The sequence below is a fragment of the Rhinolophus hipposideros genome (genome assembly GCF_964194185.1).
Source record: "Rhinolophus hipposideros genome assembly, chromosome: 18".
Taxonomy (NCBI): domain Eukaryota; kingdom Metazoa; phylum Chordata; class Mammalia; order Chiroptera; family Rhinolophidae; genus Rhinolophus; species Rhinolophus hipposideros.
The window spans coordinates 40,382,374-40,408,322 of record NC_138064.1 but is presented as its reverse complement, the minus strand read 5'-3'; the positions used below and the strand labels follow the sequence as shown (position 1 = coordinate 40,408,322).

The 25,949-nt window shown below is 36.4% G+C and overlaps 1 protein-coding gene across 1 annotated transcript in view; it reads right to left on the bottom strand.

The window, feature by feature from the left end:
- Nucleotides 1-25,949, bottom strand: part of SEMA3A (semaphorin 3A) — a 225,618-nt gene that overhangs the window by 129,333 nt on the left and 70,336 nt on the right. Inside the window, exon 4 of the mRNA XM_081079478.1 lies at nt 1,310-1,429. Within this exon, the coding sequence (XP_080935604.1) occupies nt 1,310-1,429 (120 nt within the window). The remainder of the gene's footprint in view (nt 1-1,309; nt 1,430-25,949) is intronic.

The following is a 25,949-nucleotide window of genomic DNA, read 5'->3' as shown; positions in this document are numbered from 1 at the left end:
GATATTATTTCTAATTTCACCAACAAGAAGCAAGCAATTTAAGTAAAACTGCCTTTCCTTAACATTAGTTTTTTTTTTTTTTTTTTTTTTTTTTTTTACTTAAAACTCTTGGGTATGTCAGCAAATACAGTATACATGCTTGTAAGGGAGAGGAGGAATGGTGCAAGGGGGAATAGGCTGATGAGGGGCAATTACCTAAACTGGTGAGACCTGAGGAAAGTGTTTTCATCTTCCCAGGCTCATAAGGAAACTCATAATCGTAGTTAGTCTGGAAACCACATTGCCTCTAAAGTATGTTCTTATACAAGAAAAAAGAAAAAGGTACAACATTGTTTTGATTTCTAAGCCTTTGGGTTGAAAGAACACATTTCTATCTCTTTAGGGAAACTTAAGAAAATTTAGAGAGAGAGTCTAACAATTAAATTATAAAGAAGGGCTAACACAAATTGTATTTTACCTTTAGCGTTCCAGAAACATTCCAGGAACAAATCCTTAATTTCTTCAGTATTTCTGAATTCCAATTTGGAAGAAAAGTCTGTCACATATGATTTTCTCACTACATGAATACTTTTGTTCTTAGGATTTTGAGCCAAAAATTATAAAAGGGTTTATAATTGAAGGCTGTTCGAAGGCCCAATTTGTGGAACTGCTTTCGATATTAGTAACTTTTTTCTGTAAATGTTCCCCTAATTTCAATTTTTATTTCAATTTACCTAATTTTAACCTCCTCACCAAATTTGCTCACTAAAACACCTTTTAGGAACAATAGATAAATTAAAGAAACTTTCCCCCCCCCATATCACCAAAATCATAGCCAAAAATACAAAAGCAACACTTAGCTGAGCAAGAACACACGTGTGAACAATTTAGGTCAAACATGATAGCAGATCACTGTGCACACATACAGCATCCTTTTTAAATCCCTAGGTAGAAGAAAACAACTGGGGTGGCAGACACTTCTGGCTGAGAATGAAAATGGAGGGGAAAGCTGGCAATATACAAATGAAGGAGAAAACAGTACACTTTCAGCCTGCTGACATCTGCTGCACATGCAAAATGGATTGGATTCTGTAATCCAGGGAGAAAGCGAATGCTGTCTTCCTTCCTTCCTCCTGTTCCATAGTTATTGTTGAGTGATGGCCTCATTGTTTTTGCATTCACAGATTAAAATTAATAACAGCATCTGAATTTGAAGTAGGTCCCACTGAATAGAGAACCAGAAGCTGAATGAACTGAATAAATTAGGAATGAATCATTTGAATAGGAAGGGGTCATGGACAAACACTATTTTTTTAAAAGCCAGCTTTACCTCAGGATGATGTCCAATTTCAATGTAGGTGCAAATTGGATGAAAAGCCCCAGTTCCACAGGCGTACAAGTGAGTCTGATTATAAGCCTTAAGCACCTTGATGAAATTAGCACATTCTTTCTGTAAGACAAAAAGAAAACCAGTGAGTTCTAGCAGTCAGCGTGACTGAGGTATCCTCTAGGGTGCCAAGCATGTCTGACAGATTTCTTTTGTGTCCTTTTCACAGCATTTCTAGGGCTTATTATTCTATTGTTTGTTCATATTATTACATGAACTAAAAACATGGAAGTTCTTACTCTATGGGGAGCTAAACAAAATGCTTTCTTCCATAGCTCTTCTATAAAACTATTTGTAATTCATCTATAAAAAAAGTAAAATAAAGTTATAGATAACCAACAATCAAAGGTGGCTTTTCTAGAAAGGAGGAGAACAGCAAATTATTTGACTAATTAATTAGACAAAGAATACAATGTGAAAATTTCTTGCAAAAATCAGATTTGAATTTAAGGAAAGGAAAACGAACAACAAAAAAGATAATATGACCTTCTCTTAAACATGAAGTTTAAATGTCAATAGTAATCCATAAAGATGGGCAATTGATGTTGAACTTGAGTAGTACTGTCTCACCGTGAGCTCTACAGACCCTAAGAGGGTAGAGCCACCTTCTGCTGAAAATGTCACTTCAGCCTCAAACACATTTGGGTATATTTTTGACAAGATAAAGATGTTAGAGTTTGGAATATCTGTTGGGTAAACAACCTTTTGTAGAGTGACTATAATTAATAAGTACTTTAAGGAGATCCGTGGACGTCTTGAACCCATAAATGGACTCCCTGCTTAATGAGCCATAGATTCCTCCAAATACAGAACAATTAGTGATAAGAGTAAATTCTAGTCATGTCTTATTATTTATAGAAATGTAGACATCCCTGCCATTTTATTATCTGAATAAAATATCGCCTAAGAAATTAAATGGACAGAGCTGTTTGTATTTTTTCTATATGTTTTATTACATCTGTAGAGCCTGTGAAAGAAAATGTTTTTCTATGAGGGATCGTAGACTTCTGTCCCTGTTGAGGAAAGAGTTGGAGAAGAAAGTGAGATATTCAGAATATAAATTGGATAATATTATTTTAAAAAAATACAACAGAGAACAAAAGACTCAATTTTTACAAAATATTTCAATATTGTTAAAAGAAAAACTCAAATAGCTTCAAATAAAACTTTATGGTCTATTAACCATACAACACATCTTAAAAATCGAATATAAGTAAAAAACTTGAGTTCATCATGAAATACATAATATCCGTTTTTAAAACATGCAAAAGAGTAGTCATATGCTAAATAAAATTGCGCTGAAAATTATTTTGTTATTGATCATAGACATTCTTAATTAGTTTTGTGTTTTTGTCTATAAACATTTGGAATTAAGACACAAACATGTAACAATAAATGCAGATAAAGTTCAAAAACAGGCTATAGTGCGAACAAGGCTGGCAAACACAGTAGAGGATTGGGTCAGTCCTGGCACCTCTAAGTGTGTAACACTCCCGAAGTCACTCTCTATGACATGTGACTTACCGAGTGAAAGCTCAGAATGCATCGGGGCTTATGTAGTCAGTTGGCGTTTATAACTGTGGTGTTACAGTAATTTAAGTACATTTCCACATGACATCTGTATTCTGTGTTTGAAGCCAATAATTTTGGTCTTAACTCTATCACCCCCATAAAAAGGGGCCAGGCGGCCAAACTTGAGCAGAATAATTGGTATTTAAATTCAAATAATTGCTTTCCATCATCACGGATTTTTCTAGCATGAAACTTGAGGATGTCCTATAAACATATTGTCCTAAAAGTGAATTAGACCTATTTAAAGTAAAATATGTATCTTCCAACTTATGACTCATCATGATTTCTTAACGTATGCTGAGTAGTTTCGGGGAGTAACCACAATAAATATCTAATTTATCCCATTGTTTTGCTACTCAGATCCTGAATCTTATTTTTGTCTGGTAAGGGATCATAACATACACAATTAAGCTTTGAAATCAACTGATTTTTCAAGTAGTTATGAAGAAGAAATTCCTAGTTTAAAGGGTACATGGATCTCATCCATGTTTCACTTTGAACATGGTACATCCTAGGCAAAACTGTGAAATAGATATAACTTAGCTTCCAAGACTCTCAGCAACAAACCCCCCATTCTGTAACATTTTCTCCTCTGTCCCCAAGAGGATAGGGCATGAATGCTTGGGCAGGGGAAAGAGACTGTGGAGAGGGAAACATCTGATAAACTCATTTACAAATGAGGCATTCATGAGTCTTACCCAAAGGCTTTATTTGTACTTTTAAGAAAATGCAGTCATTTGCAAAGTCATTTTCAGGAAAGTGTTTTATTGCATCCCTTTCTTTGAAACCTATAGGTGGCCACATGATATGCTTTTACATAAAGACAGCCATCCATGATTGTGGAATGAACATTCGAGATTATGAATAATCAGTTCCATCACCATATGTTGAAACCAAGAAATGGTTTGTGTATGTATTAGTAAGCAAATGAATATTCTAATAAATAACAGTGGTAGTCCCAGATGTATGTCTTGTTCATTTTAGAAAAGAACAGGACTTTAATTTGTCCACCACGCCTTTAAAGAAATGCATGCAATTTTGAATACAAACCCAAATTCTCTAATCCCATTAGTAACAGCTAAGTGCATCCTAGAAATCTGAGAACAGTCGGTAGTTCTTCACAATAAAAAATAAAACGAAGGAAATATTTTATGAGAACAGATATTTGCAAACACAAATGAAGACTCATGTCACCTCTGCAACTGTTATGAATCCTAAAATCTTAGAATTTGTGGATTATCTGTTATTGATGGGATAACTGATTGGCAAAAACTAATGATTGAAAAACTCTCAGGGTTCTTGAAAACTATGGAATTGAGCCCCATTAAATATTATAACTTTAATTTCTTCCCTCTTAACTGTCAAAGAAGAACTACTATAATAAGACAACTATTCCTTTACAGAGCTGGGTCGAGGGTAGGGGGCTGGGGAGGGGTGGGAAATCAATCACAGGACTATAGCTGTGAAAACTGGCAAGTGGTTTCACTGAGAATGCTGATAACAGAGTCTATCTGTCCTACAAAGCAACTAGACCCACCCTATTGGCCTGAGGCCTAGAATGATCCCTTTCATTTCCCCACTGAACTCTCCCAGTTGGCAGCAGGTTGTATTGTTGCCATGCCCAGGGGCTAGCTCAATATTATTTTGAAGTGAAGGCTGATGCAAATAAAATGGAAGAAAATTTCTTGGGTCTGTAGAGGTGTGTTAAGACTGAAATGAAACAAAGAAATTGAATGAAATGCTTTCAAAATTGGTTAAACAACAGCTGTAAGAAAACTTGCCAACAACAATGGAGGAGGATACAGGGAATTAAAAAAACTGGAAAGAAAAGAAACCAAAACTTAACAGAGACATTGTTAGGAAGGATTTCTTCTTTAAAAAGAAAACCTACACATGAGTATCTGTCCTGTCATTTATTTGCCTTCTTTCTCTAACTTGTTGCTGCCAAGGTTTTTGAATGTTCCAAAACAGGATACTCTTTTTATTTGGAAACAGCCTGGACATTCCATTTAAAAAGAAGGAAGCGTGGCAGAAAAAGGAAACACACTTCACACGTTTCTGCTCTAGGGAGACAGAAGAAGAGTGTTTCTGACCTTTTCTTGAACCATGACGATTCTTAAAACAGAATGTAATGTACTTTTTGGCATGGAACTACTGCCCTGCTTTGCTCAGCACTGGCGGATTTACAACATAATAAAGAGAATGTAATCAGTTCAAAATGAATTCATTTTCAAACCTTGATCTTTTCTGAAATTTAAGTTGATATACACAGACAAGTTTAGCCACAAGTTGTCTTCCCAAGAGTCAGGCAACCACCCTGACCTCTTATTTTACTGAAATGTACTCCAGACAAATAGTATTATAGTAAATCACAAAGTAAAGGCAGTTATAAACCAGTAAACCCCAAGGCCACACCTGAGAAGCAATGATTAATCATCCTAGTGACAAACCATTTACTTTTGTAAAGGGTTTCTAGTGTTTTCAGATCAAATGGATAGAGGAATTACACATAGAGATATTAGCCTGGAAAAATAAATTAGAAAGAAAATATCTACCCCAGGAAAAAGACATAGGAACCAAATGCACAGTGATCCAAAAACAAACATTACAAATATGTAGCACTGATTAGACTGTGTTATGCAGACTTTTCCTGGACAGTTACAAAAATAAAGTCCATCCATCTGTCAAAACAACTGTTCCATGCATAAAAATTAAAGCAGAATTGAGATGTTTTTAACTAACTTCCGATAATTATATTTTTCACAAAAGAATATAATTTACCTCAAATTCCAATTACCTCCTTGCATTTTGTTAAATTATGAATGGAACAGTGAAATTTTACTCTAAGAGAAAAGAGAAGGCTGTAAAGATGAACAACCTCTATGCAAATATATTCAGTTAATGATGAAATCTAACAACTTGTTCAGGTTTAAATATAATCAGCCCAAAATGAAGGGGTATGGTACGACATTACTTCAGGTCACTGAGCATTCACTTAAATAAATAAAAAAAAAGTCTATATTCCATCAGTAATTTATGTAGAACTATTGTAATGTATAATCTAGCAGCTAGGAAAGCAAAGGAAGTACTTTCCTCTCATGATGGGTGGATTCATTGCTGCATGAAAATCCATTAATAAACTTAATTCCTGAAGTTAATCTATTGACTTTCTTTTTCTCTGGTCAATTTATTTGGCAAGCTAGCGAAATACTAGAATCTCTGTGCCAAAGCAGTAATCCATGAGATTGTTCCTGTCACTCAACTTCATCCCTCTCTCTATTTAAGCAGTTCCGTGCTGATCTAACAATAATGTCTTTTTTTTTCTTCTAACACTGTGCTGACATCAGGTCATTCATAATCATGTTTTCCTAATACCTCAGGATTCAATAAAGGATGTTAGAAATCTCTTCTTCAAAGGGACATATCTAGTAAAACTAAGATTTAACCATGTTCTAATTATAGAATTAGCCATCTAATGTTAAACTGGTAACTTGAAATTTTTTAACACCCGCCTTATAAAATGGTGAGTAGGCTGTTCTGTCCATTTTAGGAAACATTTTTACTTCACTATTAATAATGATGGCATAATAATATCAGTTGACCTTGTCACCTTAATGCTTTTTTTTTTTTAATTTTAGGGAAATTTTAAAAATTCTGATTCAATTAGGACAACACAATTGGTATTATTTCATGGCTAGCCTAGTTATTTAAGAACGTAAGTTTATTCATATTAATTGAACTATATCATCATCAAAACTATAACTGAAAATTAAATTTAAATTTGCTTGAATGATATGACAGACACCTGCACAAGGCTACCAAATCATTTTACTTAGATGCTCATTTTAGTTAAGGGTCTCATTTGATTGGTTTTTCACCTCTGAATTGACTATTTGTTTTGAAATTCTGTTTTGAAATACTGCTTAAGGTTCTATAAACATTTTTCTTTCAAATTACTTGAAACTTTCAAACTTGGTCAAAATGATTATACAAATAGCTCTCTAGACCTTAAAATTAGCAAAAGTTACCCAATGTGTTTCTCTTCTACTATTTAAAGAAGCTTTGAGCAATTTAACCTTGAAATGCCATATGGACCAGAGAAGCTGATCATATCTACTTTTTGGCATATATTTTCCTTTATATGTATTGTGTGATCAATCTAAATAATTATCACATGTGCACCATTCACTGGCATTTATGTGATTGTGAGCAGTCCATAATACATACCTACCATAACCTTTCTACATCTCAATTCAAATGAGTGCACAAAATTCTAAAATATTATGTGAAATCAACTTAAATATTTTCCCTGCCAGAACTATTAAGTAGTTAAAACCCTTACTCTGAATTCAATAATGATATCTTATGATTTGCAATTTTATGCAAAGTGATGAACTGTGGAATTTTAAAAGTTGTTTATATGTATTAATATTTAATGGAGATGTTACTTATTCTAAAGTAGGCATTTACATTTGGAAAGGTATTATTAAATAGTTTAAGAAAAACATCGAGAAAAAACAAAGAAATCATATTGATAAAACAAATATCATGAAGGCAGTTACTTGTATTAATGTGATGATTTAAAATCAGTCATGGCTAAGAACTATGCAGGCATCATCTTTCATTTTCTGTATGACTGTCAGAAAGTTACTTAGTATCTCAAAGCCTTAGTCTCCTTAATTAATAATGGATTAATAATATATTTATGTAAATTACTTAGCATCACACCTAGCACTTATTAATTGATCAGTAACTGGCTATCTTAATCTTAACATAAGCAACCATCTGTTTATTAGTTCTACATCTGCTTAAGTCACATGCCATTTCACACGCTATGCCCTGACTTTGGCAAGAAAAATATTATAAACATTTTATTTCTTGTAAGGACAGTACAGAGTTTAAGCCCATATTAGTACTAAGGAAAAGTGGATTTAATAAAACTGGTTTTGAATATTAATCTGTGCTCAATTGTTACAAAGGGAAATTGTATTTTGTTCATTAGAATTCTCATGAAATTCCAGTCCTCCAACAGGAGGACTATAAATTAGAATCACTCTTTTCATCAAAGTGGTAGATAGCATGAAGCATGCATGTCTCAAACAACAAAAACAATAATTATTTCTGAATAGTTGTGGCCGATAGCAACTTCAGGCCCATTTATCTGTCGCAGAGGCAACAGCTTTCATTGATTTCTTCACTATTCCCACATCTGTATAAGGTTTAATCCTTATATTAAAATCCTTTTCCATATCACTCATATTGGTTCTAGTCTCTGATCAAACCCTAATTAATAAAAGGATGTATCTTACTACCATACAGTAGCTCATTATGATACATAATATAAGGGGAGCATGGATTTGACACATTAAAAAAACAAACAGCAAACAACAAAAACACAACACACAAGGTTATTAATGGATCATTTTATTCATTTCTAAATGTAAATGGTTTCTCCTTTTTAAATGAACATTGAGTTTTAGATTCAATAAGTTATGTTGTTTGGTATCATTTAAAACACAATACTAAGTAATCTGTTTTTTTAGCTCACACATATATACACACACAGTCTATAATACCATGTAAAGCATATACTATAGAGCATATTTATTATGTCTACTTTGATTTTAATTATCAGATCTTTAAGAACGTTCTCTGAGCACATAAATGCTAAATATAAGTTAAGATTCTCAGTCTCCTGAAATAATGTCAAATTTTAGAGACACTACAATTTTGCATCCTGTATTCCTTATCATGCTTAAAAACCTAGTAAGTAGAAATTATTAAAAATTAAATGATATAAAAAGAACTTTACAAAAGTTTTGTGATATCCTGTGGACATAAGGGTGATTTTAGTTTTTATTGCTACATTTCCAAATCAAATTAAAGAAAAAGCAATAAAAAGTTGACCAAAGCTTATTTGCCTTGAGACACAGAGACAGAGCATATCTGAGAAAAATATTCCAAGAGGTAATATTAAATCTATGATATGATGGTTAGTGTATCCTCAAAAGTGAGTAGAGATCATTTAACAATTCAATTCTAAGAAGATGAGGGAATAGGTAAACACTATGCCTGCTGCCTCCCATAATCATGTTAAAATTACATCTAAATTATAGAACAATGCACTTGGAGAATCATCTGAAAACTAGCTGATCAGAAGTCCTATAACTAAGGATATGAAGAAGAGGCCACATCAAGACTGGTAGGAAGGGTGGAGATGTGAAACAGGCTGACCCTAAACCCACAGGTAGTGGTTTTAAGCACGGGACATCTTGGCATCAAAGGTTCCCCTTGAAGAGTGAGGGATCCCAGTCCCACACCAGGCTTCTCAGCCCAGGGGTCCTGTGCTGGAAGAGGAGGCCCCATAACATCTAGCAGTGAAAATTAGCAAGGATACCATCCCTCCTGGTGAGATGGAAGGCAGTTGGAAACCCAGATATCCTCTTTAAGGGCCCAGGCACAGACCCATTCAGTTAAAAGCACTCACTCTGAGCTTTGGCAAAGGGATGGCAACTGGAGACGTGCCATAGACATACAGGGAAAGATTGAGTTGTATGGCTTCAGAGACAGAGCTAGAGGGACAGCCATTATTATCCCTGTGTGGAGCCTTCCTCACATGTAGCCTATCGGTGGGCACCATCTTTCTGTGTTGAACCCTCCCTCATAGGGCCAAATCTGAGAACACATTGGTCTAGTAAAATCTGTGTGCTCCCCACCTTGATGAATCCCTGAGACTCTGCCCCTTCCAGCTGGTGTAGCATCGCCCAGGGCACTCTTGGCTCCTAGGCAGCTGGCCTTGCCCAACCATCTGCAAGAGGCTTCTACAGCAAGCGATGCCACACAATGGCCTGAGTTATTTTGGTGGTAGGCAATCAATCACAGCTCATGCTGCAGCCTTTCTTGGGCAGCTCTCTGGGTTTTGTGAGACCAAGGTCAGAGACGGCTAGCCACTGTGTTCTCAGGGAATTCTGAGAAGTGGCTCAGCACTGGCGTGAGAACTGAATTTGAATTAACATTGTGAAAACTATGGGTCATATCCTGTGATTCCATGGGACCCCACCCAACCCAGTTTGGTCGACATTGAGAGGGACAATCTTGGTTTCTGTGTGGCTGCCCCGCTGCACAAGCTGCAGGAGGCTTGTACAGCTGACACTCCACAGTGGTCTAGGGGACAATGAGTGGTGGAGCTCATACTTCAGTTATTCTTTTTTTTTTTTTTTTTTTTTTTTTTTTTTTTTAATTAATTTTATTGGGGTGACAATTGTTAGTAAATTTACATAGATTTCAGGTGTACAATTCTGTATTACATCGTCTATAAATCCCATTGTGTGTTCACCACCCAGAGTCAGTTCTCCTTCCATCACCATATATTTGATCCCCTTTACCCTCATCACCCACCCCCCACCCCCTTACCCTCTGGTAACCACTAAATTATTGTCTGTGTCTATGAGTTTTTGTTTCTCATTTGTTTGTCTTGTTCTTTTTGGTCTATATACCACATATCAGTGAAATCATAGGGTTCTCTGCTTTTTCTGTCTGACTTGTTTCACTTAGCATTATTCTCTCGAGATCCATCCATGTTGTCACAAATGTTCCTATATCATCTTTCCTTAACGCCGAATAGTATTCCATTGTGTATATGTACCACAACTTCTTTATCCATTCATCTATCGAAGGACATTTTGGTTGTTTCCATGTCTTGGCCACTGTAAACAAAGCTGCAATGAACATTGGAGTACACGTGTCTCTATAGAGAGATGCTTTTATATTTTTGGGGTAGATACCCAGGAGAGCGATTGCTGGGTCATATGGTAATTCTATTCGTAATTTCTTGAGGAACCTCCACACTGCCTTCCATAGCGGCTGCACCAGTCTGCATTCCCACCAACAGTGTATGAGAGTTCCTTTTTCTCCACAGCCTCTCCAACACTTGTTACTATTTGTTTTGTTGATGAAAGCCATTCTGACTGGGGTGAGGTGATATCTCATTGTGGTTTTCATTTGCATTTCTCTGATGATTAGCGATGTTGAGCATTTTTTCATATGTCTATTTGCCATTTGTATATCCTCTTTGGAGAAATGTCTCTTCAGGTCCTCTGTCCATTTTTCAATTGGGTTGTTTGTTTTTTTGTTGTTGAGTTTCATGAGTTCCTTGTATATTTTGGATATTAGCCCCTTATCAGAGGAACTGTTTGCGAAAATCTTCTCCCATTCAGTTGGTTGCCTCATTATTTTGTCAATAGTTTCTTTTGCTGTGCAGAAGCTTTTCAGTTTCATATAATCCCATTTGTTTATTTTAGTTTTTACTTCCATTGCCTTTGGAGTCAAATTCATAAAATGCTCTTTGAACCCAAGGTCCATAAGTTGAGTACCTATGTTTTCTTCAATGCAGTTTATTGTGTCAGGTCTTATGCTTAAGTCTTTGATCCATTTTGAATTAATTTTGGTACATGGTGACAGGTAGCAGTCCAGTTTCATTCTTTTGCACGTAGCTATCCAATTCTGCCAGCACCATTTATTGAAGAGGCTGTCTTTCCTCCATTGTATGTTTTTAGCTTCTTTGTCAAAAATTATCTGTCCATATTTATGTGGTTTTATTTCTGGGTTCTCAATTCTATTCCATTGGTCTATGTGTCTGTTTTTCCGCCAATACCAAGCTGTTTTGATTATTGTAGCCCTGTAGTACAAGGAAAAATCAGGGAGTGTGATACCTCCAGTATTGTTCTTTTTTTTTAATATTGCTTTGGCTATTCGGGGTCTTTTGTGGTTCCAAACAAATCTGATGATTTTTTGTTCTATTTCTTTAAAAAATGCCATTGAGATTTTAATGGGGATTGCATTAAATCTGTATATGGCTTTGGGTAATATGGCCATTTTAACTATGTTGATTCTTCCAATCCATGAGCACGGAATGTCTTTCCATTTCTTTGTGTCTTCTTCAATTTCTTTCAAAAATGTCTTATAGTTTTCAGCATATAAATCCTTCACATCCTTGGTTAAGTTTATTCCTAGGTATTTTATTCTTTTTGCTGCAATTGCAAAAGGAATTGTTTTTTCTATCTCTTTTTCTGAGATTTCATTGTTGGTATATAGGAAAGCAATGGACTTTTGTACGTTGATTTTGTAGCCAGCAACTTTACTATATTCATTGATTGTTTCTAATAGCTTTTTGGTGGAGTCTTTAGGGTTTTCTATATATAGCATCATGTCATCTGCAAAGAGTGACAATTTAACTTCTTCATTCCCAATTTGGATGCCTTTTATTTCTTTCTCTTGCCTGATAGCTCTGGCGAGGACTTCCAACACTATGTTGAAAAGCAGAGGTGATAGGGGACAACCTTGTCGTGTTCCTGAACGTAGAGCAAAGGGCTTCAGCTTTTCACCATTAATTATGAGGTTAGCTGAGGGCTTGTCGTATATGGCCTTTATTATGTTGAGGTATTTTCCTTCTATACCAATTTTAGTAAGTGTTTTAATCATAAATGGATGTTGTATCTTATCAAATGCCTTTTCTGCATCAATTGATAGAATCATATGATTTTTGTCCTTTATTTTGTTTATGTGATGTATCACATTGATGGATTTGCGAATGTTGAACCATCCTTGTGCCCCGGGGATGAACCCCACTTGGTCGTGATGAATAATCTTTTTAATGCATTGTTGTATTCGATTTGCTAGAATTTTGTTTAGGATTTTAGCATCTGTATTCATCAGAGATATAGGTCTGTAGTTTTCTTTTTTTGTGTTGTCCTTACCAGGTTTTGGTATCAGGGTAATGTTGGCCTCATAAAATGAGTTAGGGAGTACTGACTCTTCTTCAATTTTTTGGAAGAGTTTGAGCAGGATTGGTATTAGATCCTCTTTGAAGGTTTGGTAGAATTCACTGGTGAAGCCATCTGGTCCAGGACTTTTGATTTTGGGAAGGTTTTTGATGACTGATTCAATTTCCTTACTGGTGATCGGCCTGTTAAGATTTTCCAGTTCTTCCTGATTCAGCCTTGGAAGGCTATATGTTTCTAAGAACTTGTCCATTTCTTCTAAGTTATTAAATTTGGTGGCATATAGTCCTTCATAGTATTCTTGGATAATCCTTTGTATTTCTGTGGTGTCCGTAATAACTTCCCCTTTTTCATTTCTGATTTTGTTAATTAGTGTCTTCTCTCTTTTTATCTTAGTGAGTCTAGCCAAGGGTTTGTCGATTTTGTTAATCTTTTCAAAGAACCAGCTTTTTGTCACATTAATTTTTTCTATTGTCTTTTTGTTCTCTATTTCATTTAGTTCTGCTCTGATTTTTGTTATTTCCTTTCTTCTGCTGACCTTGGGTTTCGCTTGTTCTTCTTTTTCTAGTTTTTTAAGGTGTAACATGAGGTTATTTATTTGGGATTTTTCTTGTTTCTTGAGATAGGCCTGTAATGATATAAATTTCCCTCTTAAAACTGCTTTCGCGGCATCCCAAAAATTTTGGTAGGATGTATTTTCATTGTCATTTGTTTCTATGTATCTTTTGAGCTCTCCTCTAATTTCTTCTTTGACCCAGTCGTTCTTTAAAAGTATGTTGTTTAATCTCCATGTATTTGTGTTTTTTCCTGCTTTCTTTTTGCAGTTGATATCCAATTTCAAAGCTTTGTGATCAGAGAATATGCTTGGTATGATTTCAATCTTCTTAAATTTGCTGAGGCTGATTTTGTGTCCCAATATATGGTCTATCCTTGAGAATGTTCCATGTACACTAGAAAAGAATGTATAGTCTGATGTTTTAGGATGAAGTGCTCTATATATGTCAATTATGTCCAATTCATCTAAGGTGTCATTTAGGGCTGCGATTTCGTTATTTATCTTCTGTTTGGATGATCTATCCATAGCTGTCAATGATGTATTTAAGTCCCCTAGTATAATTGTGTTTTGGTCAATTTCTCCCTTTAGTTCTGTTAGTAGTTGCTTGGTATATTTCGGTGCTCCCTGATTGGGGGCATAAATATTGATGACTGTTATGTCTTCTTGTTGTATAGTCCCCTTTACCATTATGAAATGTTCATCTTTGTCTCTTGTTATCTTTTTCACCCTGAAGTCTGTTTCATCGGAAATCAGTATGGCTACACCTGATTTTTTCTGGGTACCATTTGCTTGAAGTGTCAATTTCCACCCTTTCACTTTGAGTCTATGCTTGTCCTTGTAGCTGAGATGTGTCTCTTGTAGGCAGCATATGGTTGGGTTTAGTTTTTTGATCCAATCTGCTACTCTGTGTCTCTTTATTGGTGAGTTCAGTCCATTTACATTTAGGGTGATTATTGATATGTGAGGATTTCCTGTCATTCTGTCTTTAGTTTTCTGGTAAGGCTGTGTCTCCATTGTTTCTTTGCCTTTTTGTTGTTGTCTGTTATTTCTGTGTGGTAGTATTCTATGATGTTTCCCTCTGTTTCTTCTTTTATTACAGTATATATTTCAGATTTGGATGTTTTTTGAGTGGTTACCCTTGAGTTTATGTAAAAGAAAGTTTGATATTTAGAGTATTCCAGTTTCTTCAGTACGCTTACTTTCTCTATTCCCATACTCCAGTTCAGGCCTTTACGCTCCCCCTTTTTATGTTTTGGTTGCCACAAGTTGTCCCTGTTGATGGTGGTCTAATAGCCTCCTTTAGTATTTCTTGTAGTGCAGGTCGTGTATTAGAAAATTCCCTCAGCTTCTGGATGTCTGGAAAGGTCTTTATTCCTCCTTCATATCTAAAGGAGATCTTTGCTGGATATATTATTCTTGGCTCATAATTTCTCTCTTTCAATAGTTTGAATATTTGGTTCCATTCCCTCCTAGCTTGTAGAGTTTCTGCTGAAAAATCTGATGATAATCTAATGGGCTTTCCTTTGTAAGTTACCGTCTTCTTTTCCCTGGCTGCCTTGAGGATTCTTTCTTTGTCATTGATTTTAGACAGCTTCAATACAATGTGCCTTGGTGAAGGCCTGTTGGGATTGAGGTAATTAGGTGTTCTATTTGCTTCTTGGATTCGAGGATCCAGTTCTTTCCACAAGTTTGGGAAGTTCTCATCGACGATTTGTTTGAATATATTCTCTGTTCCCTTCCCTCTTTCTTCTCCTTCTGGTATGCCCATTATTCTTATATTGCTCTTTCTGATGGAGTCAGAAAGTTCTTGTAGAGTTGTTTCATTTCTTTTAAGTCTCAAGTCTCTTTCTTCTTCCCTCTGTGTAAATTCCAGGTTCCTATCTTCGATGTCACTGATTCTTTCCTCCATCTGGTCAACTCTACTACCTAAGCTGGATATTTTATTGTTAATTTCTTCTATTGAGTTCTTAATCTCCAGAAATTCTATTTGGTTCTTTTTCAAGATTTCAATCTCTTTTGTAAAATGCTCATGGTGTTCTTTGATTGTGTTTCTGAGTTCATTAAACTGCCTTTCTGTGTTTTCTTGCATCTCGTTCAGTTTTTTCAGAATTGCGATCTTGAATTCTCTGTCATTTAAATCACAAAGGTCCATATCTCTAAGTTCCTTTTCTGGAGACTTTTCACTTTCTTTCTGAGCTATCTTGTTGCCTTGGTTATTCATGGCAATCACTGATTTACTATTTCTCTTCCTAGACATCTACAGGAGTGTCTTCTGCAACAGGTTGATAGGTATGCGAAGAGCTTTTGGAGTTCCAAAGCTCTTTCTGCACCAGATTCAGAGCCCGTTTGTTTCAGCAGTTCTGTTTACTCCTGCAGGGATCCGCCCAGATAGGTGGGGCCAGGGGCGGGGTGAGTTGTGAGAGGTGGCCCAGAGCAATGGCGGCGACCACCACCACAGCCAGTCCTGCTTCCACAGCTCCCTCCCCTTTGCCGGAACTAGTTGAGCTCCGAATCTGTGTCTGCGGTCCACAGTTCTCAGAGCAGCAAATATTCTGTCCTTTGATCCGACACTGCTACTTTATCGCTTCTAGCACCGGGCAGGTGGGGGCGGGGCGAGCTCTGGGAGGGTAGGGAGGGGGCGGCTAGTCTCCGTGCCTAAGGCTTCCGTTCTCCGCTCGGCAGTGAGGGCTTAAACCACCGATTTCAGCCCTCTTCCCTCAGTCTTTGCTCCGAGGTCTGCCGTGAGCGAGCGTTGGGTTCAGCGGTTTTGTATGCTGCCCCCTCAGCCCTGTGGGCCGTTAGCGGAGCCCTAGCAGTCTGAGTCCTTCCCTCTCCCGCAGTTGCGGAAGATCCGGGCGCAGCGGGCTCCGAGCACTGAGCTAGGTCTGTGTCCTGCGCCCGCGCGGCTCCGTCTCCGCACTTCTCCTCTCCCTCCTCCCCCGCTCGCGCGATTCACCCACCTGGAGGTGAATTCAGTAGTCGGCCTTTTCGTTTTGCCTGTCTGCTGTGCAAGGAGTCCTTTGTGGAGTTATTGTTGTCCGATTCGTTGTAAATTCCAGGGGAGCGTTACAGAGGCTCACCTCACGCCGCCATTTTTTTCTGAAGCCAATACTTCAGTTATTCTTGAGTAGCTTTCAGTGTTCTGCAGGCCTGAGGTGAGTGGCAGCTGGCCACAATGCTCACTGGGCTTTTTGCAGAGTGGCCACAGGCTCACCACTTGCACAAGAACTAAACCTCAATTAATTTTGTGAAAACCACCAGTGCCACTTAAATGACTTCATAGGAACTTGCCTCCCCCGCGGAAGCCAGGTAGCATCATTTGTCACACTGTCAGCTGGGTCAACCAGCCCAGCCCATATACCTAAGAAGGCTCTTTCAGCGGCTGAGCCTTATGGGCAGCTGGCAGCTAGAAACAGGCCTAGGGGGTCTTGGGCCTTTTACTAAGCTGCCTCAGGTCTAATACTCGTGGCAACCAGCCTCAGTTCACAGCAAGGCCACCCACGCATACCTCCAGGTCCAGCACAGGGAGCAACCAACTGCATTTAACTTTAGCGTTCCCCCCAGGTAGCCCTGTGTGAGTCACAGTTAAGGCTGAAATTGGCCTACACAGGAGTCCCTACAAAGAGACACCAGAAACAACACACCCAGAGGCCAGCTTCAGACCACACTAGAGCACTACTCAATTAGCCCTACAAATGGCATACCCAAAGAGTGGTCTAAACAGGCACAAAAGCGGACTAGGGCGAATCCTCCTCTGAGAAGGCTCCCCACACAGAAGTTCATATGGGCATAGCCAATTCTCACCCAGTCAGCCTGAGAGTCAATCCCACCCACCGACACACCAAAAGCAATCAAGGCTCAACTACAACAGGGGAATGCACACAACACATGCAAAAGATACTCTCATTTTTTGCAGATGACTTGATATTATATATAAAGAACCTCAAAGATTCCACCAATAAACTATCAGAACTGATAAATTTGGTAAAGTAGCAGGGTATAAAATTAATATTCAGAAATTGGTTGCATTTTTATACACCAGTAACAAATCAGAAAGAGAAATTAAGTAAATGATCCTATTAACAATTGCATAAAAAATTAAAATATCTAGGAATACATTTAATTAAGGAAGTAAAAGACCTGTACTCAGAAAATTATAAGACAATGAAGAGAGAAATTAAGGAAGATACAAAAAAATGGAATCAAATACCATGCTCATGGATAGAAAGAAATAATATAGTTAAAATGTCCATACCATGCAAAGCAATATATAGACTCAATGAAATCCCTATCAAAATACCAATGGCATTTTTCAAAGAACTAGAACAAGTGATCCTAAAATTTACGTGGACATTAAAAGAACACAGATAGCCATGACAATCTTGAGAAAAAGGAACAAAGCTGGAGATATCATGCTACCTCATATCAAACTATACTCCAAAACCATAGTAATCAAAACAACATAGTATTGGCATAAAAACAGACACATACATCAACAGAACAGGATAGAGAGAACAAAAACAAATCCTTGACTACAAGGTCATTTAATCTATGAAAAATAAGGAAGAATATACATTGGGTTAAAGACAGTCTATTCAATAAATGGTGCTGGGAAAACTGGAGAGATAAACACACAAAAAATGAAAATGAACCACCTTCTTACACCAAGAATAAACTCAAAATGGATTAAAGACTTTAATGTAAGACCCCAAACCATGAAACTCCTAGAGAAATAGGCAGTAAGCTCTCAGACATTACACTTACTAATATTTTTACTGACATTTCTCCAACAGAGATATACAGATGACCAATAGATATATAAAAAAGTGCTCAATATCAGTAATCATCAGAGATATGCAAATAAAAAATAAAAAAAACATGTATCATCTCACACCTGTCAGAATGGTCATCATCAATAAATCAATAAACAATAAGTACTGGAGAGGATGTGGAAAAAAGGGAATCCTTGTGCACTGTGGATGAGATTGCATATTGGTGTGGACACTATGAAAAACAGTATGGAGGTTCCCCAAAAAAATTAAAAATAGAACTACTTTATGATCCAGCAATTCCATTCCTGGGTATAGTTATCCAAAGAAATCCAAAACACTAATTTGAAAAGATATAGGTGCTACTATGTTCTCTGGAGTGCTATTTCAATAGCCAAGATATGGAAACTGAAATGTCCATCAGTAGACAATTGGGTAAATAAATCAAGTACATATATATAATGGCATATTACTCTGCTACAAAAAATAAATAAATAAAATCTTACCATTTGTGACAACATGTATGGACCCATAGGGTATTATGCTAAGTGAAATAAGACTGAGAAAGACAAATACCATATGATCTCACTTCTATGTAAAATCTAAAGACTAAAATAAACAAAAACAGAAACAGAGTCATAGATACAGAAAACAAATTGACAGTTACTAGATAGGAGGGGGTTGAGGGCTGGGTGAGAAAGATGGAGGGATTATGAAATACAAATTGGTAGTTACAAAATAGTCACTGGGATGTAAAGTACAGCATTGAGAATGTAGTCGATAATAAGGTAATAGGTATGTATACTGTCAGGTCAGTACAGAATTATCCAGGGGCATCACTTCATAAATTATATAAATGTGAAACCATTATCCTGTACACCTGAAACTAAAATAAAATAATACTGAATGTCAAGTATAATTTTAAAAATAATCACAGGGATATAAACTACAACATAGGGAATATAGTCAATAATATTGTAATAAGTATCTACAGTGCCAGATGGGTAATAGACTTATTGGGGTTATAATTTTGTGATGTATATAAATATCAAATCACTATGTTGCTTTGTACACCTGAAACTAATAAAACAATCATTCATAAAAATATGAGTAAAATTTCATTCATGAAGATTACCAAGTGCATAAGAAGTGGAAATCCAATGATGACCATTAGAAACTACATGTCAGTTGGAACAGACTGCTAACTATGTAATGAGAAGATATTGGCTGAAAACCTGTTCCCAGAGGAACTGTCCAAATGATTCTAAAGAACTTTGTATTATAAAATGCTTACTGTACTCTAAAATTATGTACAGTGATGCATGGGTGAAATATGGTATACTATCAAATCTAAATAATAAGTTGTCAACCAATACCAAATATTTGAATTTCACTTTAGTCACTTAAGAATACAATTGAAATTTTCAATGAAAAGGAACACAACTCAAAATCCCCAAGCCTTCTGAAAGTTTTATATATCTCTAAGTGCTAGTCCTACTTTGCAAATATAAACTTAAAATGCATTTAAATTTCAATCCTGACTGTAAAAGTTTTCCAAAAATATATTCATATATATTAGATGTGATCCATAACAATTCAGATACAATGATCACCATCATATTTTGTTTTATTAGTAAAACATATTAATTTAAAAATGTGAATAAAACCTAGTTTATAAAATAATTTTAATAGCAAAGCTTAATTTTCCATGCATCTCCTACCTAAAATGCAAAACTGGTTTACCCAATCACTTTAAAAATAAATTTGTATTTTATCACTAAACACAAGTTACATAAATAAGCTAATAAAAGTAATGCATTTAGAATACCAAAAATATGTAGTAAGCTCTCAATCAATGTCAGCTATTATCACGGCTACTACTACTTCTGAATGCCAAATTAAAATATAATCCTTCTGTTCAAGTTGCGGGAAATATACCCCAAGCAGAAAGAAACACACACACACGAATGCATGTGAAAATCTATGCTTATTTCTGTAACATTTAATAAGACAAAGTTTTCACTGGCCTTCATAAAAAATGAGTTGTCTGCATACCTGACATATTATCAAATTTCATGATGGGAATCATGTTTAAAAATGAATAAACTGACCATAGTCTTTCACTTTTTAGATCTCCTAGAGGGTCACAGAAAAAAAAACAAAAAACAAAAATTTATAATCAATACTGTCAAGAACTGTAAAGTATCTGTGATTCTGCCCTACTTGTAAGATAAGTTACCCTGGCACAGTTTCATGGAGGTTGGCAGAAGATATGTCTCCTGGGTCGGAGATAAAATACTTTATTGCCCACAGAAATAGCAGTAAAGTATCAGCATTTCTCCTGCCAGTTCTCCAAGTTCCAATTCCCACCTGGCAATGAGAAGAGTGGCAGGTCACATCTGCACATGCAGTAAGTTGAATTATAGGAAAAGAACCCTGGGTTGAGGGAACCTGAATACTTCATAATAGTCATAAGCATATTGGATCTTGAGGGAGATGGTATGTTCATCGCACTGGGCAGTAAGCATACCTGACCTTTGCTCCAATGGAAACACTATGTGAACTCCTCAAGGCTGTTTGCAAACCAACCTTTTGCTTCACAGGGAGACACTACTTTCCAAGTCTCTTCACTGTACAAATATCCTTCAAGACAGTCTGTAAAAAAGGCAGTCAATGCTTCTTTTCATCACATGTGCAAAGTGTAAGCGATCCATGCAAAATTATCTCCTAAGAATTATACATAGAGTTTAGAGATTTAATGAAACCTTATGATTTTGTAGAATTCTATAGGAGATAATTCTAGCTATCCATTTAATAAAATTCTATTATGACTTGAAGTCTCTCAAATAAAATAAAAATACTAAAGTTGTTGTCAACTTCAACCTTTGAAAAAGTAAATGAAATTCAAGGACTAATATGCATTTGGGACTGTACTGTAACTTAAGACACGTGTATAGCTTCAAAGTCTCAAATGCATTCACTTTGTGAAAATTGGTGTTGTTGAGGTTCTTCAATTTGAGCCATGATAAGTTTCATAAACATGTTATTCTATCATAGCATTAAATGTAACAACTAAACACAAAAATATAAAAATATATCCCTCAAAAATTTCAAGTGTCCCAAAATTCAGGTGCATGATTCAACACTTTGAAATGTATTCAACGATAGGAATGTTATGAAATCTGCTTTTTTTGTTCATCTCAGATGGTTGAAATTTTGATTTCCAATGATGTTCAAAATATTTCTAACAGTCATACGGTTGCCATTTGGTTTTATTGAAACTTAGTGCAAAGAGAGATGGTTTAATAGGATAAACAAAGAGAATCAGAGAGCTATTGATTCAAAACAGATTCTTTTAGCACTTTAGCATGTATTCAGTTTTCATTTGCAAAACAGGGTCAAGGAAGTTAATCCCTCAATAGAAATGTTATTGTGAATAATAAAGTGGATTTTAAGCACTAGAAAAAATATTTTTTAAAAAAGTAAAGGTGGATACAAGCAGTCAGAATAGAGATATCTGGATTGCATTTATCTCCTCATTCAAGGTCTCTGTCCAATAATAGTATATATATTCAAATTACAAATCTCAAGTAACAGCAATGAAAAAGTTCATAAGCAGTTCACTCCTTTAATATAGAAATGTCATAACAATGTAAAGGTTTAGAATCTACAGCACGAAGAAAGCTTATTAGTATATATCCTCTATATTCACTTCTCTAAGAGGAAAATACATTTAGATTAATATTCCTGTCAGAAATGTATTAGCAGCTGCCAAAGACACATTTATGTGCTCTCTAGATAGATGATAGATAGATAGATAGATAGATGATAGATAGATAGATAGATAGATAGATAGATAGATAGATAGATAGATAATAAAGGGAGAGGGAGAGGGAATATAAATATGTCTTAGGCTACACATTCCCTCTTTACCACAAAGTCCATCTTTGTGAAATAGTTGCTTGAATTCCAGATGCTGACTTAACAAATATGTTTGATACAAAACTGAGCCATGAGAAATGATGGTTTGTATCTTCCCAGCCACCTAAGAAAATGGGGAAAGGGTTCAATTTTCTGTATGTCGTTACACTCAGTGACATAGGATCTATGTACCAATCTAGTGGCATGTCCCCACTTTCCAGGTGGCAGAGCCATCTTAACCAGACTTAAGAATGACCAACTCTCAAGATAACATAAAATTAGCCAGTGTCTTTGCCCCGCTTTTCCTATAGCATTTTCCTATTTTATCCTTGCATCCGAGCCTAGTACTGAGAAGAGAGCACTTCCCCCTAGATGGTTCGTTAAAAGGAGCTTTATTTCTAGAGGGCTTTCTGAGAAAACACTTAAAACCAGAAGACAAAGGGCAAACTCAGGTTCAAGAAACCAAAGAGAGCACTCAAGGAGGTTGTTAGTTTACTTTTCTGTAAATGTTCAGGTCAGTTCCTATTTTGGTTACAATTCTATCTTGGAGTCCTGAATGCTCCAAAAGCCACTCAAACCTCATTCTTGTGGTTTTCAGCATCACAAGAGCTTTTTGAAAGGAATTATTGTCCATAATCACAGCTGCCTATTATTTACCAAATACAGAGTGAAGAATTTCCATCAAACTAACTGTCCATGTTTCCCTTAAAAAACCAGGCACTGAATGAAAATTATAAAAAAACCCAAAACTCTTTAATCTTTCTTTCTAAGTGATTATTTAAGAAATTATTGGTAAAAATACTAATGCTATTTTTTTTTATGTTTATCTAGGAAAAAATGTTACAAATTCCAGGAAGTCTACTAACTGCTATTCTAAAATCATACATTAAGAAAGAAGTAGAAAAATGGGTCCATATGTCAATAGTCTAAAAATAATCAATAAATGCCATTGTGGGGACAGAGCCCCAGAGAGCAGTTTCCAGGCTCTCGGCCTCATGTGGAAAGGTGCTGGCTCGGGTAGTAGATGGCCATCGGCTATGGCTAGTTGGCCATCAGCTGTAGCCGGTTAGCCATTAGCCACTGATATAACCGCCGTGGCAGCACTGGCGTGTGAGACTCAGTCGGTTGGCAGAAAAGCAGACAGCAGGTCGCACGTCATGTGAATCCAGCCTCCAGTGAGACTATAGTGGTATGACTCCTCTACCTATGGCTCCGTGGGTGTTCCTTTTTGGCCTAGCCACATCCTGCATTCTTATGTGGGGAGCGGGAGCAGAGACCCCGCAGGCCACCCCACAGGACAGCCATGTATCCAATTTAAGTGAAATAGATATGTAAATTGAGGTAAATAAATGAGGTTACCAGAAAAATAAATTTCAGTAACATAAATTCCAAATACACAAAATACATTTTAAATAATAGGTCAATAAAAAGCAATATTAAATGAATGAGATGGATTATCAGAAAAATAATACGAAATACATTTTGGTATTTGAATATATTTTAATGTTCAGTGTTTAGAGCAAGAGGAAAAATAGTTTTTCATGAGGTAAAATATATGGAAACTATTTGTTTTCCTTTCATTAAGTGTTAAAAAGAAATCAAAATTCACAATAATAAAATTGATTTAATGCAGAACATAAAGGAATAACCAAAGCGTAAGCATTTTATCATGTTACATTAATTAATTTCGAAAAGATTAGTATGGCTAATATTGCTGTCATGCAGGGTCTGTGGTCCCACTCCCTGCACAAGAATGCAGGATATGGTGAGGCCAAAAAGGAACATCAGAAGAGCCATAGGGGAGTCATACCACTTGCTGTAGACTGCATTGGAGATACAGGAAGCAGGAGCCATATGGATCTGCCATCCGCTTCTCTGCCAACCAACCAACCCCTTGCTAATTGCAATCCACGCTTGCTAGCTCAGCCATGACAGTTATATCAGTGGCCAATTGCTAACTGGTTACAGCTGATGGCCATCCACTATCTGAGACAGCACCTTTCCACGTAAGGCTGAGAACCTGGAAACTGCTTTCTGGGGCTCTGTCTCCACAATTGCCATACCATTAAACTTTAAAAACTTTACATCTCTCAATGCACACATAATGACCTATCTCACCCATAATGTATGTAACATGATTTATAAGTTTTCAGAATCCTTATTACAAGTTGCTATGAAATTATATTTTAATTCCTTTTAACTTAGTTTTATAAAACCCATAAGCATTTTCAGTAAGCCTGGAAAACACGATAAAGTCGCCCTTCTTAGAAAGGAAATGTCTGAAGTCATGATTAGGGTTACCTATAGGGCACCATGGGGATCATGACTTTATTGCAACTGCTGAATTAACTGCATCTGGGGTAACACCAGAATCCCTCATTATACAACACTGATAGCAGAGTAGGAGGGGACGAGGGGAAGGGAGGGTGGGGAGGGAAGGAGGGGATGAGAGGAGAGCCATAAAAAATAAGGAAAATGCACTGAAGTGAATTTTGGAAACCACAAACATGAAAGAATATCTGATATCTTAGGAAATTAATGACCTAATTGAATCATTAAACCAAATATGCTCAGTACTTGTATTCACTATTTATTATAAAATCCAGATAATTTGTCAGATAGGTATGGTTATTATCTTCAATTTTCAAATTGAATTGAATTCAAAACACTGCAACTCTAGAGTGGTTACAATCATTAAAGAGGGCTATGCTAATTTCATCAATGATATTTTCACTTAAAACCTGTCTTAGCAACATATACCGATAACAATAGGTAATATTGTATTGTGTATTATAGTGTATGAAACATTTTATTTATTGTTTGAGTTCTACAGGAATGCTGCGAGCTGCTTATTATTTTACCAACACCCTTAATAACAACAGAATAGATAGGTATTTATTCAAATCACCATTGTTTATTATCTGTGTGTTAATAGGCAAGTTCAAATTCATATGTCATGCAGGGACTCAACTCCCGCTCCCTACATAAGAACGCAGGATATGGTGAGGCCAAAAAGGAACATCAATGGAGCCACAGATAGGGGAGTCATACCACTATATTCTTGCTGGCGGCTGGGTTGGAGACACAGGAAGCAGGAGCCACACGATCTGCAACCCACCTTCCGCTTCTCTGCCAACCAACCAACCCATCACCCAGCATAGCAACTAGCGTAGCCACAGCAGTTATATCAGTGGCTAATTGTCTAAGTAGTTACAACTGATGGCCAACCAGTCACAGCTGATGGTTACCTACTACCCAAGTCAGCACCCTCCACGTGAAGCTGAGAGCTTGGAAACAGCTCTCTGGGACTCTGTCCCCACACTGTGTCTTTACCTGTTAAACTTTAATAGGAAGAGAGAAAGTCTGTGTTTTTAAAAGTCATAGCTGTATGTAGGCAATATCTCCATTTCTATCCACCCTTAGTTATTGTCATATTGACAATTTTCAACCTAATTTGTTAATGGTAAATATGGCATTCTGTGTTCATACATTTTTGTGTACTCAGTTATATGTTTTGCCTTACATTTGTGAAGTATTTTCTACTTTTAAATAGATTTCACAAAAACTAGTAAACTTGTTTCTCACAATTATAAAACATGCAACGTCCCATTTAATGGATAAGATACTAAAGCCCCCCCGAAAGTTAAGGTACTTGCTCAAGTACACCTAACGAGTAAGTGCGGAAGTGCGGGTATCAACACAAAATTCTTGACTTCTCTGGACTCCTACTTCATTGTTCTTTCTCTTTAACCCTTTCTAACAGTCCCAGCATTTGCATCAATTGGGGATAGCATAAAATCTGTTAGAACACACTTAGTGTTGGTCTAATTTCATATAACTGGAAAATGTTTACTGTAATATGAAGGTGTAATATGACTCACAATCACTATACCTAAGATGAATTTTCCATGTTTGCTGATATGTGATTAATTGAGGATGGGGAATACCTATGCTTTGTGTTCGTTTATCTACCTTCCTTCATTGTA